This window comes from Cucurbita pepo, chromosome 11 (genome assembly GCF_057944985.1).
Source record: "Cucurbita pepo subsp. pepo isolate OVF chromosome 11, ASM5794498v1, whole genome shotgun sequence".
Lineage (NCBI taxonomy): Eukaryota > Viridiplantae > Streptophyta > Magnoliopsida > Cucurbitales > Cucurbitaceae > Cucurbita > Cucurbita pepo.
The window spans coordinates 1,266,708-1,283,786 of NC_141808.1; the positions used below are offsets into that span (position 1 = coordinate 1,266,708).

The 17,079-nt window shown below is 35.3% G+C and overlaps 3 protein-coding genes, 1 long non-coding RNA gene and 3 other non-coding genes across 7 annotated transcripts; 3 read left to right on the top strand and 4 right to left on the bottom strand.

The window, feature by feature from the left end:
• Positions 1-1,555: 1,555 nt before the first annotated feature.
• Positions 1,556-3,566, top strand: LOC111805702 (aldehyde oxidase GLOX1). The gene has a single exon (XM_023690884.2). The coding sequence runs from the start codon at positions 1,786-1,788 to the stop codon at positions 3,403-3,405; it is 1,620 nt and encodes a 539-aa protein (XP_023546652.2). The 5' UTR covers positions 1,556-1,785; the 3' UTR covers positions 3,406-3,566.
• Positions 3,567-5,162: 1,596 nt separating this feature from the next.
• On the top strand, positions 5,163-7,960 carry LOC111805096 (cell growth defect protein). Its single transcript, XM_023689989.2, has 3 exons — positions 5,163-5,375; positions 6,846-7,016; positions 7,813-7,960. Exons 1-3 carry the CDS (start codon positions 5,277-5,279, stop codon positions 7,894-7,896), a joined length of 354 nt encoding a protein of 117 aa, XP_023545757.2. The 5' UTR covers positions 5,163-5,276; the 3' UTR covers positions 7,897-7,960.
• A 974-nt stretch (positions 7,961-8,934) lies between these two features.
• Positions 8,935-13,131, bottom strand: LOC147790073 (uncharacterized). Its single transcript, XR_015422938.1, has 2 exons — positions 11,477-13,131; positions 8,935-11,393 (listed from the first exon to the last, which is right to left on the bottom strand). It is a non-coding gene; the product is annotated as an uncharacterized LOC147790073 (long non-coding RNA).
• On the top strand, positions 9,820-11,401 carry LOC111805604 (protein BASIC PENTACYSTEINE6-like). The gene is made up of 3 exons (XM_023690735.2): positions 9,820-9,879; positions 10,155-10,236; positions 10,323-11,401. The coding sequence occupies exons 2-3, from the start codon at positions 10,168-10,170 to the stop codon at positions 11,220-11,222; spliced, it is 969 nt and encodes a 322-aa protein (XP_023546503.1). The 5' UTR covers positions 9,820-9,879; positions 10,155-10,167; the 3' UTR covers positions 11,223-11,401.
• LOC111806212 (small nucleolar RNA R38) lies at positions 12,158-12,238 on the bottom strand. Its single transcript, XR_002816763.1, has one exon. It is a non-coding gene; the product is annotated as a small nucleolar RNA R38 (small nucleolar RNA).
• Positions 12,420-12,508, bottom strand: LOC111806222 (small nucleolar RNA snoR20a). The gene has a single exon (XR_002816773.1). It is a non-coding gene; the product is annotated as a small nucleolar RNA snoR20a (small nucleolar RNA).
• On the bottom strand, positions 12,601-12,684 carry LOC111806213 (small nucleolar RNA R38). Its single transcript, XR_002816764.1, has one exon. It is a non-coding gene; the product is annotated as a small nucleolar RNA R38 (small nucleolar RNA).
• Positions 13,132-17,079: the final 3,948 nt, after the last annotated feature.

The following is a 17,079-nucleotide window of genomic DNA, read 5'->3' on the forward strand; positions in this document are numbered from 1 at the left end:
TTATAATATTAGAAATAAATAAACCCAAAACGACAATTTTGGGATCGAAACGACAGGTGCGGTGAAAGAAAGTAGTGGGACGAGGGGACCTTGTGAAACGCTACGGACCACTCGGCGAGTTTTTTCTTTTTTTTTTTCTTTTTTTTTTCCGGACCGAAATTCCTCTTTTTCTTCGCGGTGAAAATTTACTTTTTTACCGTAATTAGGTATTACTTTTATTAGGGGTGAATAGAGTCGAACCAACTAGTTCAGGTTTTAGTATTAATTAAATTTTATAAAGTTTTTTAAAATAATTTTAATATATACATATAAAAGTTTTATATTATTTTTTAGACAAAATGTTAAAAATTTTCCATAACAATAAGTTTCGTCACGTCGTTATATGATACTACCGCACTCATTTCGTATTCCAATTTATGTCTAAGTTCAAACGATGTGTAATGAATTATTCTATGTGAGATTTCACATCGATTGGAGAATTGAATGAAACATTCTTTATAGGGTGGAAAAATCTCTCCTTAACATACGCATTTTTTAAACTGCAAGGTTGGCGGTAATACGTAACAGGCTAAAGCAAACAATGTATACCAACTGTGTGCTTAAGTTGTTATAAATGGTATTAGAATTAACTACCAAATGATGTGCTAACAAGGATACTGCCCCAAAAATGATGAATTGTGAGATTCCACGTCGAAATTGAGAAAGGCGAAAGAAATATTCTTTATAGGGGTGGAAAAACCTCTTCCTAACATACACGTTTTAAAATCGTGAGACTGATGACGATACGTAATATGTAACGGGTTTTACAGGGGTGGAGATAGAGATACATAACGAGTAACAAGCGAAATATATAGCATAAAAATAATAATTTAAATTAAAGAAATAGATTTTATAGTATAAAAATAATATGTATTTTAAGAAATATTTAATATTGCGTAGTTTGAGTATGGCCTATTTAGTCATTAACCTTAAAAAAAGGTTTAATTAAATGGGAGAATTTGTATTATACTTATTTTTAGTATTCATCATTAAATTGGCGAAACATATATGGCATTTAATTTTTTTCTTAAATATAATTAAATAACATAATTGAGCAAGAAGTTTGATGGGGACGAGGATAGTAATCATTTTTAGAAACTAAATTTCACACATATTTCTTAATAAATACTATATTCTTTTTGTTCCCTTTAATTTAACCCACCTAACAAATCCACCAAATCCACCGACTAATTGCATAATTAATTTCACAAAATTGGTATAATAATAATAATATATATATATTAATTGAAGTTTATATATGTTTTAAATGAAAAATACATTGATTGAAAAATATATATAATTATTTAGATTAAATATTAATTTAACGTTTAAAAAGCGAATTTTAAAAATTTTAAAGTTTAGAAAAATTAATAATTTAAAATTTTCAAATCCCAAGTATACACGAACTCTTCAAAGTTTGAAGAATAATATTTATAATTTAACTCGTTATTTACAATATAAATATTAAAAAAAAAAAAAGAAAAAGAAAAAGAAAAGACACGCTTTATTTAATGGGTTTTATGTAAGAAACAATATTGGACAGAAATTCTATTTTTCAATCAAATGTCTATAATAACCTTCTTTGGTACGTTGAGAAGTCATAATTTTCGTTCTGAAATGGACCTAAAATCGTCATTTTGATCGGCCACTGAAAACCAGTGGCAGGGGGTTGGATTACTTATCTTTCTCGTTAATGGCGGATTTTGAAAAAACAGAGCAATTCGAGCTACCTACTTCTCTGCAACTATGCTTCTCCAAATTCTCGTCCTCACTTTGCTGTCATCGTCGACCGCCGACGACGGCGGCGGCCAGTGGCAGCTTCTGCAGAACGACATCGGAGTTCTGCCAATGCACATGCAGTTACTTCACAATGACAGAGTCGTCATCTACGACAGAACCGACTTCGGCACCTCCAATTTGAGCTTGCCGGATGGAAAATGCCGAATGGATCCGAACGATACGGCTCTGCAAGTCGATTGTACTGCTCATTCACTGGAATACGACGTCGCTTCCAACTCGTTCCGGCCACTCATGGTTCAGACCGATGTATGGTGCTCTGCCGGTGCCGCCATGAGCGATGGAACTCTCGTTCAGACCGGCGGATTTAACGACGGTGATCGGAGAGTTAGAATCTTCAAGCCGTATCCTGATGGCTCCGATTGGGAGGAAATTCCGTTTGCCCTAAGTGTTCGCCGATGGTATCCGACGAACCACATTCTGCCAGATGGACGGCAGATTGTAATCGGCGGACGGCGGCAGTTCAACTACGAATTTTTTCCGAAAACCGGCGGAGCTTCCAAGGCGTATAGCTTACCATTCTTGGTAGAGACGAACGATCGGTTGATCGAGAACAATTTGTATCCGTTTGTGTTTCTGAACATCGACGGAAGTTTGTTTATATTTGCGAACAATCGGTCGATTCTGTTCGATTACGCGAGGAATAAGGTGCTGAAGACTTTTCCAGCCATTCCTGGCGGAGATCCGCGGTGTTATCCGAGCACTGGCTCGGCGGTGCTGCTTCCGTTGAGGAATTTACAGGCGGCGACGATTGGAGCAGAGGTCTTGGTCTGCGGTGGAGCTCCGAAAGGGTCTTTTAATGAAGCTCAGAATCGGACCTTTGTCAAAGCTTTAAATACCTGCGCTAGAACCACAATAACCGACCCGAAACCCGAGTGGGTCATTGAAACAATGCCGGTGGGTAGAGTAATGGGGGACATGATTTTGCTTCCAAACGGCGACGTTTTGATCATTAATGGCGCGGGGTTGGGAACGGCCGGGTGGGATAACGCTCGGGACCCAGTTTTAAACCCGGTTGTATACCGACCCAGTGACCCACCCGGCTTGAGGTTCCGGTTGTTAAACCCGAGCACGATCCCCCGTCTTTATCACTCCACGGCGGTGCTACTCGGTGACGGTCGCATATTGGTCGGCGGGAGCAATCCGAATGTATATTACAACTTCACCGGCGTGCCGTTCCCGACGGAGCTGAGACTGGAAGCGTTTTCGCCGCCGTATTTGGATCCAAAATTTGAAAATCTGCGACCAATAATATTATCACCATCATCTCAAACCAAAGTTAGACACGCACAGCAGTTGGTGGTTCGGTTTAAACTCACCGGTGGCGGTGTAACTTCCGACACGGTGGAGGTGACGATGGTGGCACCACCGTTCAATACACATTCATTCTCCATGAGTCAGAGACTGCTAGTGATCGGCGGCGAGAATGTGACGAAAGTGGGAAATACCACGTGGGATATCCACGTCAGCATTCCCGGGTCGGGTAACGTTGCTCCATCTGGTTATTACCTTTTGTTTGTGGTTCACGGGAAGATTCCGAGCAAGGGCATTTGGATTCGAATTGCATGAGGGGTAAAAAGGGAAATTGAGAGGAATTTATTCTAATTATTCTTATTTTATTTTTCTTTCACGTGGAAACTCAATACCCTGACCTTTTTCGAATGTTTCGTTTAATATATATGATGTAATATATCAAAAAAACTAATAATAAAATTATGGATTAAATTTAATTATGATTTTAATGTGTTATTCGTTCAGGAAATAAAAATAAAAATAAATAAAAGGTTGGCACTTTATTATATTAATCTAGCTCCTGATATTATTATTATTATTATTATTTTCAACACTCCTGTTACATGCACGTGAAAAAAAAAAAAAAAGAAAAAAAAAAGAAAGAAAGATAATCTGTTTCTGTCTTCTTTTATGCTAAAATTGTTTTTTTTTTAATAAATAAATAAATAAGGAAAATCCGTGACCTTTAATATTTCTCGGATCATACATGTGGCTGTGAGCTAGAGGTGAGTTATTCTCCCCGAGTTGATCTGATCTCGGAGTTCTCACTCGTTAAATTCAAGTACTTTTATTTTCTTATTTTCTTATTATCGTATGAAATTAAATAAATGGTCTTTATTGATATATTTTAAACACTTGTTTAATAAAAATAATTTAAAATTTTGTATTTTTCTAAAAAAAAATACAAAAATAGCATTAACACTATATACTAAAAAAAATTAAAAAATATCTTACAGTTGATAATGGATGAAAATCATCTAATCCACATTTTAATTATGGATGGTTTAATGTTTATTGAAATCATATGCATTTCTCTGTCCTTCCACCACAAGTTAACATTTGGTGTCTTTAAATAGACTTTAGCCCGACATGTTTTTGTTGGTACAACAATTGTATAGGTGAATAATGGAGCACATAATTAATTAGCTATAAATAAACGGGCGAACACTTTTCTCTTGCTAACTTCTAGATTCATTAAATATGAATTTTGCTCGTATGCTAACACAACCTAAATCTCTTATGCTTGAGCTTAAACACTCGAGTTAACTTTTTATATATATATATATATAATATAAAAGATCCAAATATGACAAAAAAAAAAAAAAATTAACGATAGCAATAGGCATTTAAAGCTAAATTAGACAATTTATGGATGATATTTTTATAGAACATAAAAAAAGGTTATTTATTACACAAAAAAACAATGGAATATCACATGCACATCGTTGCACATATGCACGTGCCACGTACGACACTTTATCCAACCAAAGTCAAGACATTCACGGATCACCCCTTTACCCATTGCAATCTATTCTTAAAAAAAAAAAAAAAAAAAAAAAAAAAAAAAAGGTGAAGAGTTAAATTAAAATTTTAATTTTTAAAAAATTAATAGTTAATTAGACCTAAAAGTGAGAGGTCAGACTCGTAATTTAACTTTTATTATTTTAAAATTTATAATTTAAATGACTGCTTAATAATAATTTAATTTTTAAATATCGTGTTTATTTATTTTTTTTTTCATTTTTTAACGGTTTTATTTATCTGAAAAATTATATGGAGTATTAAATCAAATTTAAAGAAATAAAAAAAATATTCAAAAACTATTTTTTTGAGTTTTATTTTATAATTGTATGTATTTTAAAATTTGTGCATTTTATTTATTTTTAAATAAACTTTGCTTTATAGTTAAATTCCAAGAAAGGGTAGAATAGGCATATAAAGATTATCTTTTATATATAATAAAATTGTTGAGAAATTATATTTTAAAAAATTAAAGATTTAAATCGCCACGAAGCTGAATCTCAAAACTTAGGACTAAGCCGGTTGGCATCCCGACCGCGATCAGTCCAAGCCGGGTTCGCCACGTATGGAGGTTTTCGTCTTCTTGCCTACCGCACAACTCAGAGAGGAGAATTTTGAACCCTGCAATGGAAGGGAGAAAGGGGAAGAAGGGTTACATGTGGGCAATTTCAGCTGGTCTCAACGCTGCGTTCGCCGCCATTGCCGCCAAGCTTTTCTCCTCTACGGTAATCTTTCTCCATTTCTTTCCCGTACGAACCGTTTCACGATGATGCGATGATTTGCCCTAATTTGTATGAACCAACACAATCACGAGCTTCTTTTGTCAATTGTCTGAAGTTTTTCATCATTCTCGTTCTAATCATATTGCAATCGCCTCTGCTCATATAATATCGACGTTGCAAATTGGCAGTCTACTGGATTTTGGCTAGTATTCATAGCTTTTGTTAGTGTAAATTAGCAATCTGATTATATGTGAGATTTCAAGTCGGTTGGACAGAGGAACGAAACATTTCTTACAAGGGTGTGAAAATCTCTTTCCAACAAACACGTTTTAAAATCGTGAGATTGATGGCGATATGTAACGGATCAAAGTGGATAATATTTGCTAGTGATGAGCTTGGACTGTTACAATTTGTGCGGCTGGGTAGTGTGCCAGCGAGGATGCTGGGCCAACAAGGGGTGGATTGTGAGATCATATATTGGTTACAAAGGGGAACGAAACATTCCCGATAAGGGTGTGGAAACCTCTCCCTTGCAGACACGTTTTAGCAGACAATATATGCTAGCGGTGGACTTGGCTCTTACGGTATATCTCCCTAAACTTAGAATATGACTATAAGATCCATTGGAATTTGTTGGGTTTGGCGTATTGTGTTTAACCTCTTACAATGCGAAGAGAAGAGTATAGGTAGTTTAAGGAAGAAGGATTAAGTGGATGTGGGGTTGTGAGGTCCCACATCGGTTGGAGAGGGGAACGAAACATTTCTTACAAAGGTGTGGAAACCTCTCTGGCAGATGCGTTTTAAAACTTTGAGGGGAAGTCCTTGAAGGGAAAGCCAAAAAAAGACAATATCTGCTAGCGGTGGGTTAGATCTATTACTGGAGTGGAGACTCTGTCAAACGAGTTATGGCACACCTATGATGGTAAAGATGAGGAGAAAGCCTTCTTCTGGAAGGACAAATTCATAGGTAGTTTACTCTTTGCAGCTTGGTTCCTACTGTTCTTCTTGGTTCGAAGTCAGATAATTCATCAATCTTGGATCTTCTTGGGAGTGAGTTGTGTTGGATGATGATCCACCCTCCTTGGAGGGCTCAGCGAGCACACCGTCCGGTGTTTGACTTTAATACCATTTGTACTAGCTCAAGTCTACCGCTAGCAGATACTAACTGTTTTGGCTTGTTTCGTATCGCCGTCAGCCTCACGGTTTTAAAACGTGTCTGTTGGAGAAATGTTTCCACATCCTTATAAAGAATGCTTCATTCTTCTCTCCAACCGATATGGGATATCATAGATTTGTTCGAACTTTTCAATACGTTCTTTTGTTTCGAAAAAAGCATAAATTAATGAGGCATTGCCTATTTTTAGACTTCAAATTACATGCAAATATGTAGAGGAAGCTGCCATAAGTTGGAAACCGACATACCCAGTTTCCCTCTTACCTTGGTTTTGATGTTAGCATTTCTTTGTTGAACAGTTAATTAGGTATGGAATGGTAATTGCGTTCAACTTGGCAATGTGGGGATGTTATGTCAACAGCTTAAAAGCTCTCTCGTCATTACAAGCTACAGGGACCAACTTTTCAGCTAACTTTCTTTGTTCTGGTCTAGCCGGTTTCTTCTTGTTCGAAGAACCATTATCATTTCAGGTAAATCCTTCATCATATCCATAGCTTCTGCCCAAGTTCTTATGCACAATACACTTTTGACTTCTTTTAGTAAAAATATTGGTCGGATTTTGCATATCTAGTATAAATATTTTGTGCTCTGAGCTTCCCCTTGTAATTCTTGAAAGCGTCTACTTGGGAGAAGTTTCCAAACCCTATAAGGAATGTTTCGTTCTCCACTCCAACCAATATAGGATCTCACAATCCACCGTCTTGGGGCTCAGCGTCCTTGCTGGCACACCGCTCAGTGTTTGGTTCTAATACCATTTGTAACCGTCCAAGTCTAAAGAGGACAATATTTGTTAGCGGTGGGCTTGGGCTGTTACAAACAAGTCGTGGTTCCATGACCTTTAATATCCGTTTTCCTGGTGTCTCCTCTGTACACTCTGCAACTCGTTCTGTCCCTTTCCAGCAGATTAGAAACTTCTTCTGTTATCTTATTTAAGTTCACACTTATGATGTTGGCTGCAACACTTTTTTTTATTACTGCGCCGTTGATCGTTACCATTTTGTTATGCTTGACTCGGCAACAGTATCAGTCATTTGCCAATAAATGTAGAAGTCACCAATGACGGTGAAGAATACCTACTAACAAACAGTACTATCCAGCTCATGTAAAGTTGCCGTAGCTGTTTTAAGCGACTTTCTGAGGACTGGGAAACACTTATTTCCCGCTTAGAAACACATTTTTAAGCTCTTAGAAAGTCGTTACAAACATACCCTTAGCTATTAACACATTCAAACGTGCATCTCTTAACGCCAGTGTACTGTTTTCCAGTGGTTTGTAGGTGCCATATTGATCGTAATGGGCGTGCTGATATTGAATCAGTCGAGCATTGAGAAGAAGGAATCAAAGGACTGACCTCTACTCTTAATTTGTCATCAAATATTTGAAAACGTGAAATACAAACTCTATTTTCATTGAATCTCTTGTTTCCAAATTTTCGTTTACATATTTCTTACCCGTGTACAAACTTTGGTACATGTACGTGGGTTTTCTGCTTTGATCAGGGTCAAGATTGAAGCTACATGGGGCCTGCATTTTTGGCCGGGATCAGCTTCGAAAAGCGAGACCTACTTCCAAATTCGCATAGCGCGAGTGTCTCGACTAATAATCATTCTCCTAAAAGAAATTAAACTATTAAAATCTCTACTATTTATTTGATTTCAACATTTCTTTATAATATCAAGTTAATCATTGTAAGTAAATAAGTTTTATATACGTGTGAAACTAAAATCTCGATAATTTTTTTCGATACAATTATTAGTTTGAATATTTGACGGATAAAGCCACCAAATTTTAAAGGTACAAATTAATTTTTAAAAGGCAAAAAAAAAAAAAAAAAAAAAAAAAAAACTCTTTTTAAATTAACTAATTGATATTTTTTTTATAAAAAAAATTCAGTTCAATAAATTAAAAAAACAAATAAAAGTATTTTTAGGAAAAGAATTTATGCAACTTTCTTCCAATTGTACATAAAATAAAAGTGTTTTTCTACAATTGCCAAAAATGAATGAAACAAAAAAGACGACATGTCGTCGTGACATGTTTGATGACCCATGAAGAGGCGGGGGAAAGTTGAAAATTCCATTTGAAACGCCGCCCTTTTCCCGGTCCAATGGCGGCAAGATCCTGACACCTCCTTTCCCCATTTTCAACGGCTCGGATTAACCCGCAACCCTTAAATAAATATTATAAAAGAGGAAGAAAAATTGCCACATGGCAAATTATGATTGGCTATGGAAAAATATAGCTTATTTGTATGACTAAATTACAAATTAGGTGTTTAATAGATTATTAATTTTTAATTTTGTGTCTGTTATAAGTCTATAAAATTTCAAATTTATATTTAATATGGCATTTAAATACTAAACATTTTGAGTAATTGACTTAAGAAAATAAAATGAAATAATCAATCAATTGCTTATAAAATTAGGGAACGAATTAGAAGATTTGTTTATAAGTTCATGTGACATAATTTAAATAAAAATATTGAACCCAAAATAATGGAGAAAATTTGAAAAGGACATAAAGTTAAGAGAGAGAGAGAGAGAGAGAGAGAGAGAAGACGGAGAGAGAGATTCCTTTGCCCCGCTGCTCTGCACTCAACTGTTGTTTCCACAGGTTTTCAATCCTTTTTCGCCGTCGTCGTCTCTTTGCTTCGTCTATCTCCGGCTTTACTCTCACCGGCAAGCTTCCATTTCTCTCTGCTCTTTGATTTCTTATATGTTTTTCCGTTTTCAAACTCATTTTCTATTTTCGTTCCTTATTTCGTTTTGAATCGTATATAGATACTTCTTTTACTTCTTCATTGTTGTTTGGCCTCTCCGTTCTCTTTATTCATTCCATTTTCTGTGGAGTCTGCTTCGGTTTTGCTCTGTTTCGGTCATTTGCTGTTTGAGATGAAGCTTGCCGTATGAATTTGGGGATTTTTGTTTTTTAGGGTTTCGTCTGCTTCTGGTTGTTAGTATTCCTTCTAGCTGAGGTTCTTTTTCTTTTAGAGTTGCTTTAAGCTCAGTACTTGAAGTAAAACAGCTGACTCCCGCTTACTTTCCTGGTTATAGTAAAGAATCGGATCTTTATGGTTTTTGCTTTCTTCCAACTCTTTAGCCTTTTTTTGCCTTGTTTTCCAGCTGATTTGAGATCATTGAACCCGTTGAATTCGATGAAGATGCTTTTTGCAGCCACTTTGAATCGTTTTTGTAGTATCATTTGAGTTCTGAAACATTGGATTGCATTGTCCAGATGATCTGGAGGACGAGATGAGGAAGCTGACTGGGGATCAAAACTTCTAACGTTGATTTCATTTCCTAAGTGAATTCTTGTTTGGTCTTCTGATTACAGGTGAAGTATCATCTACTACTCTGAACTATCTTTAGTCTTCTATTCATCTTCTTTTTGCTTAAACTGTGAATGAACTGCTCATGCTGCTCATATCTATTGCTTCAATTTCACTTCAGAAGTTTAGGAAATATCTGCTGTTGTGTTCATATTTTTTCAAGTAAAATGGGAACGTAATAGGAATCTTAAAGCTGAATCGATGCACTTCTTTTGAGATTCAACAATATGGGAATTTGGCTAAGTGGAAGATCTTTGTTACTGTTTGTGTTGGTTACTAGTTTGGAGTCAGAAATGGACGATGGTGGACATCGAGAGAATGGAAGGCACAAAACAGATCACTATAAGTCAGCTCAGGGCCAGGTATCAAGATTTGGATGAATAAAAGGTTAATGGATGAATAAAAGTCTTTCAGGTTTGATGAATTTGGTTTGAATTTGTGTTGGCAGTGGATGATGCAGCATCAGCCATCAATGAAGCAGATAATGACGATTATGGCTGAAAGAGATGCAGCCATTCAAGAGAGGAATTTAGCCCTTTCAGAGAAAAAGGCTGCATTAGCAGAGCGAGACATGGCTTTTCTACAGCGAGATGCTGCAATTGCAGAGAGGAACAACGCCCTATTGGAAAGAGACAATGCCATTGCAACTCTTCAGTATCGTGATAACTCCCTACCAAATAACAGTTTATCATGTCCACCAGGATGCCAAATCGCTAGAGGAGTGAAGCATATACATCACCCACAGCAGCACACAGTTCATATGCCCCATATGAATGAAAGTAATTACAATTCGAGAGAAATGCATCCAAATGAAGCTTCCCCGGTATCCCCAGTTGCTTCTGAATTGACGAAGACACGACGAAAGAAGCGAACACAGGAGGGAAAGACCGTTACAACACCAAACAAGAAGGTTTCAAAAGCTCCAAGGAAGGTCAAAAGAGAGGGTGAAGACTTGAATAAGGTAATGGTTGGTAAGGCTCATGGAATTGGTAATGATCACAAACAGTCAGATTGGAAAGGCCAAGATCTGGGATTGAATCAGGTAGCCTTTGATGAATCTACCATGCCAGCACCAATATGCTCCTGCACAGGAGTTATAAGACAGTGCTACAAATGGGGAAATGGTGGATGGCAGTCTGCATGTTGTACTACCACCATCTCAATGTATCCATTACCAGCAGTTCCCAATAAACGACATGCACGACTTGGTGGTCGCAAGATGAGCGGAAGCGCCTTTAACAAGTTGCTTAACCGCCTCGCAGCTGAAGGCCACGATCTTTCAGCTCCAGTTGATCTCAAGAATAACTGGGCAAAGCATGGAACAAACCGTTACATCACCATAAAGTAGTGACAAGCTTAATTATGGAGTAGGCCACAAAGAGTAGAAAAATGGAGGTAATTGCCAAACTAGTTAGGGGTTTCGATCATACTTTTTCAAGCATGCAGAGTTGTGAACTTGACACGCCTACGACCAGCCATAAGGGCACCGCTGCTCTTGTCGCAACGTGAGGATCATAACCTACACTCTTTAATGTTAGGTTGTGACGCCTACGACCAGCCATAAGGGCACCGCTGCTCTTGTCGCAACGTGAGGATCATAACCTACACTCTTTAATGTTAGGTTGTGACAAAGTTTCTCCCACTTTCAGCATAAGAATAAAGGATAGAATAACATCAAAAAATGTAAGGAGTTAGTAGCTATCTCTGCCTTCAGCCTAAAGTTCTGAGCTTCTCTCGCATTCACCAAGTTTGTTCAAGAAAAAAGACAGTGGCAAGTGCTTCCAAGCCATGGCAACCTTTTTATTTTCCTCTTGTTTCTCGTGGCGTTCTTTTAGTAGTTATCTCTGTAAAGCTTAGCAAGATCCTACTTGCTTCAAATAACTGTAAAGATATTTAGTATTATGCTCAGGGCTGTCCTTAGATATTATATTATGGCCGTCATGATTTTGTAGTCCACCATCTGCATCAACATTTTAAATATGCAATTGTCGTTTATGCAGATTCAAATCCATCAGGATTCAATTAGCTTACAAACTCTTTAGGTTATTGCACAAACAGAAGTTTTTGAGGCCAATGATTTAATTGGCAAGGGTCATATGTGTATATATCAATATCACGGGTAATCTCAAGCAATCCATTTCTAATAGCCAAGCAGATTGTCATAAAAATCACTAGTTCTTCATTTCATATCTTAAATATTTAAACCAACATTCTAATGTATTATGGGTTCTAAGGCAATTTTGAAACACTCGAAAGATGTTGAACCATTGGGAATCAATCCAAGTGTGTGTCAGATCATTAATCATCAGCACCAAAGCATCAGACAGGGATAACTGATATATAATGGTTTCATCACCCACATAATTTCAACTAGAATTAAGAACCCAAATTTATTCAAAATTCTCCATAACCCATGAAAATCATCCATTCCCATATGCAATGAAAAAGACAATTCCCACACACACAAAAAAAAAAAAGAAGATTTGATGAAAAACAGATATTAAGCTTCATAGCATATAAACAATGGCAAAGCAGAAAGGTGGTAGCCTCAGACCGTCCTAGTTCAAAAAAGCTTCAACACCAATGCAACATTTTTGCATCTCAGTGAACCAAAAAAAACTCATCATCACTGGCCACACCTAAGAGCAAATAGAGAGATCAAGAAAGTAAGAAAAGAGAACGAAAAAGTCGATGAAAAAAGAAAGAAACCAATCAATCCAAAAATCAGTACTGTCAGAGTATAAGAAATATCAGCACTTCGAATCAGCCAGGGATAACTGTAATTTCATGTTTTCTCATCATCCAGAAGAAAATATCACACCAGAAACCCTCGAAAAAAAATACTGCGAGCTATAATCCATAAGATTGGAAAACAAAAAAGAATCATATAGATCGATAGGAAAGAAAACAAGACGAAATTGATAAGGAGAGGCATCAGATCTTCCTATACAAATTGGTTAATCATAATGCTACAAGTTCGTAGACAAAAGCATTCTACCATTCGAAAGTTCGTCATATGGCCTCTTCCAAATCCGAACTCAATGCCAATTGCAGAAATCGTAAGAAAAAAGTTTCGAACTCTGTTCGAGAACGCAGTAATTTGCCCTAAAAGATCTCAACATCGACATGAAAGAGTAAAGTACGAATTGAAAACCAGAGGAACTGAAAGAAAATTTAAGCGGCTTTGGAAGCTGGAAAGACAGCTATGTACTACGGAATTAGGGTTTTTGGATTATGAAGAAGTGGAACAGATCGCAGGCTTTATAACCGTTCGAGCCAGTAGTTTTAGGCAGAAAATTTGGAATTTGGCTCGAAATTTGGACGGCTGTGATTTGCAGATGAAAATCCTTCGGCATGATCGATCTAGGTGTAAAAACGTTGGCTCGGTGATGGAAGTTGTATCACAGACGAATTATGTTATAACACGTAATCACTCATGCATGACTCAACGTTAGAGCTTGCCTTTTTTTTCCCTGGGCCCAATGTCTTGGGCTTATCAATCTATGGGCCTAACTAAGTTCATTAATTTGGGCCTTTGCAAAGGAAACGGGTCATGAATAGCTACATCAAACTATGCTTAAATTGGTAATTAGTTAAATATAAAAAGTAAGAAAATAATTTTTAAGGCAAAATAAAAATGTTATATATAGATTTTACGGGTGTATTGTATTTAAGGAGGTTTTATTGTATTTTTTAAATTTAAGAGAATTATTTTTACGATTATAAATTACAATTAGCTGGTGGCCATTATCATATCGATGGTCCAGAAAGTTACGATCTTCCCATTAATCTTGGGTTAGATTTGCATGTCAGAGTCATTCAAGTAGTCTTGATCAGTTATTTTATAAATAGTTTGAATCACAAATTTATAGAATGAATTTTATTTACTCTGGATCTTGATCATCCAGATAATCTACATTTTTTTTTTATAGATAATTTAATTTAAAGGTTTTATTCTTGAACAAGTTTATTAGATTAAATTCCAAAAGTTTTTCCCGACACACTATGGAAGTGGGACCACGAGACATGATTTTGCTTAAAAAACGAAAGTTTGAAAAGTTTGGGAGTAAGCATCAGTAGCTCTCAAGCTGCAACAACTGACCTTACTTTCAACAGTGTTTCATTAAAAACATCAATCAAACCAAACATGTCACATTTTCAATTATCATTTCCACCAACTTTAGGATTATATTAATCAAAACCTTTCATTTCATTTTCTACCCACGATTTCTCCAACAATCTTCGTTTTGCTGATTAAAGTGGAGGGTCGGGATTGAATTTCTCGTTTAATCGAATACTGTAGAAATTAGCACTGAATTCTTATCTAGAAAACATAAACGACAAAATTATTTACATAACTTCATGTTTAAGTAATTTTACAATTCAATTTAGTCATGAATACAATCATAAATTAAGAAGAGACGGTTTATTAACCGACTATTCGAGCTCAATTAAATTCACGTGCAGGATTTGACTAATAGTCTTGCGCGTAAATACACTATTAAATATATATATATATAGATAGATATATTTGACTTTTTTATAAAATTTAAAAATATTTTTGAAACTTTTTTTTTTTTATAATAATTAAACTAAGAGTTATTAAAGATTTTAAATTATTTATCCTCCGATTAAAAGCTAAAAATAGAGTAGACTTTCATTATAGCAAAATATTATCCAAATGGTCTTAAAAAGATATTGCCATTATTAACTCAAAGCTACATATTTCATTTGCATAGATTTGATTGCATTGATTATTAGGGTTCGATTACTTTGCACTTAGCCTACATGAAAATCTTCGTCACTTTATTAACCATATCAAAAGTGGCCCTTCCAAAATCTATAAAATAAAAAAATTATAGTTTTTTAAACGACTCCGAACTTCAAATAATCATACAGCTCAAGTCTCTCGCTAGCAGATATTATCCTCATCTTCTAACAGCCCAAACCCATCATCAACGAATGTCTCAGTCCACCGCTAGTATATACTGTCCTCCTCTTCCTTTGAATGTTGTAACAGCTCAATTCTAGTGCTAGTAGATAGTGTCCTCCTCTTTGGACCAACAACCCAATTCCAGCGTTAGTAGATACTGTCCTCCTCTTTGGACTTTTCCTTACAGGCTTCTCCAAAAGGGTTTAAAACATTATTCGTTAAGAAAAAGTTTCTCTAAAGAATGTGGGGTAGTCCAAGTCCACTGCTAATAGATATTGTCTTCCGGATGGACGAATAAATAAATAAAATATAAAATAAGGTCCAAGTTTATCTATAAAAAAAAGGTAAGTGGTCACAATGTGGGAGCAGTTTTCAAATAATGGCCCTTTGAAAAGCACTTTTCTTTTTTTATTTATTACCATTATGAGAATCATTTTTTTTTCTCTCCCTTAAAGATATTTATGCTTTTTTTTCTTTCTTTTTTCATGTGAGGTTGCTTGTCATGTGCTTCTTGCACCTAAGATCCTCTCATTAATTTTAACTCTTAATTCTTACGGACGTACAAAATTTTACTTTTTAACCTTTTGTATCAATAATTCGCGTCGAGATTTACAGATTAATGTAAAATGGTCATATCTATTAAACTAGGTTCGTAGTAGTTAGTAGAAACAATGAAATTAGGTGAAAATTTTATCTGAATTCTTAAAATATCGTGAAGTCAAATCACGGTGTTAATAGCTCGACGAGTAAATAGGTATAACACTAATAAAGGGTAGGTGGGGATTTGGTGTTAGTTCATAACTTGAATACGAGGGGAAAGGAATTAATGATTGAGATTTGAAACCAAACAATTAAGTTGGATTAAATAGGAAGAAGAGTTGACATAAATAGGTACCAATAATTCTATGACTTATGATCCAACTTTGGCTTTAATATGTTGGTTTGGTGGGTGAGGTGAGTCATTGATTTATTGCTTTTCATGGTTTCTAATGAGAATATTGTTCATTATATCGTCAATTTTGAACGATAATTCTAGAAATAATTAGGGTTTGAGAATCGTTCAAATCGTGATCTAACTTTGGTGTCCGAGTAAAAAAAGAGCACATGAAAAATCGATACTACATCTGAATGAGAGCGATCTTAAGTATAGAATGGTGAGAAATACTTCAAAGAACTGAAAATTACTACCTATATCAGTAAGATGTACGTTCATCTATGAAACGTGTAAGTAAGAATAAAACATGCTAAAATGACCCGTGTTGGTTTATGAAGATAGTCTTCACTTTTAGTAGTTCGAGATAGGTATGTAATATAATCATGTCGCACGGGATGCAGAGAAATGCCAAAACCACGAAGTGTCTAATTTAGATTCTAAATCTTGGGCATCGAGCGTTATACTAACTAATTTAGACAGATCAAAAATATTTTATTGTACTGGAATTAACCAAAACTCCACTTAATAACTAATTTTAAATTCTGGGTATTGAGCGTTATACTTGGACAGGTTCGGTGTAATGAATTATTTTCATAAATCCGTTTTGGTGAGAATATTTCTTTTAAGATATGCTTTAGAGAATATGGAACTTAGGAAAAAAGCATATTATTATTAGTTTGACATAATATATTAGCTGTTATAACAAAATCATGTTATGAGACGACTTTATAGCATAAATTATGTACCTTAATTAAAAAAAAAAAAAAAAAAAAAAAAAATATATATATATATATATATATATATATATATATGGGATCCACGTGGCAGATTCTTAGTGTAACAACCCATTCCTAATCCCACTCGTATATGACTATTATAATTTTATAAAAAAGAAAATAATAATAATTATTACCATTATAATTATTTTTGTCTTTTTAACTTTTATAGAAAAATAGTATTATCTGGACGGACTAGCAAAAAGACAAAAGTAGCCCGCTTGTTTGGGTAGATGTGCCAACTCATGCCAGGTCCACGTGGCGGTTGGAGACAAAAGAGCTACCAGTGCAGGCCGCAGGGTGGTTACTATTATTTTTTTACCTCTCTCTCCTGAGACACGTGGGATGCTTTTTTTTTTTAATTATTTTTTTTTTTAACATTTACCATTTTTAAATAGATTAAAAATATCATTTTTACATGTATTATTTAATCAAATTTAATAAAAACATAAAATCTGAGATATGCTAAAATTACCCACTTAGTTTAAACAAATAAATGTAACAACCCATCTTAACGGATGCCCATTATAGGTAGCTGTCAGCCTTATGGTTAAGAGGTTCT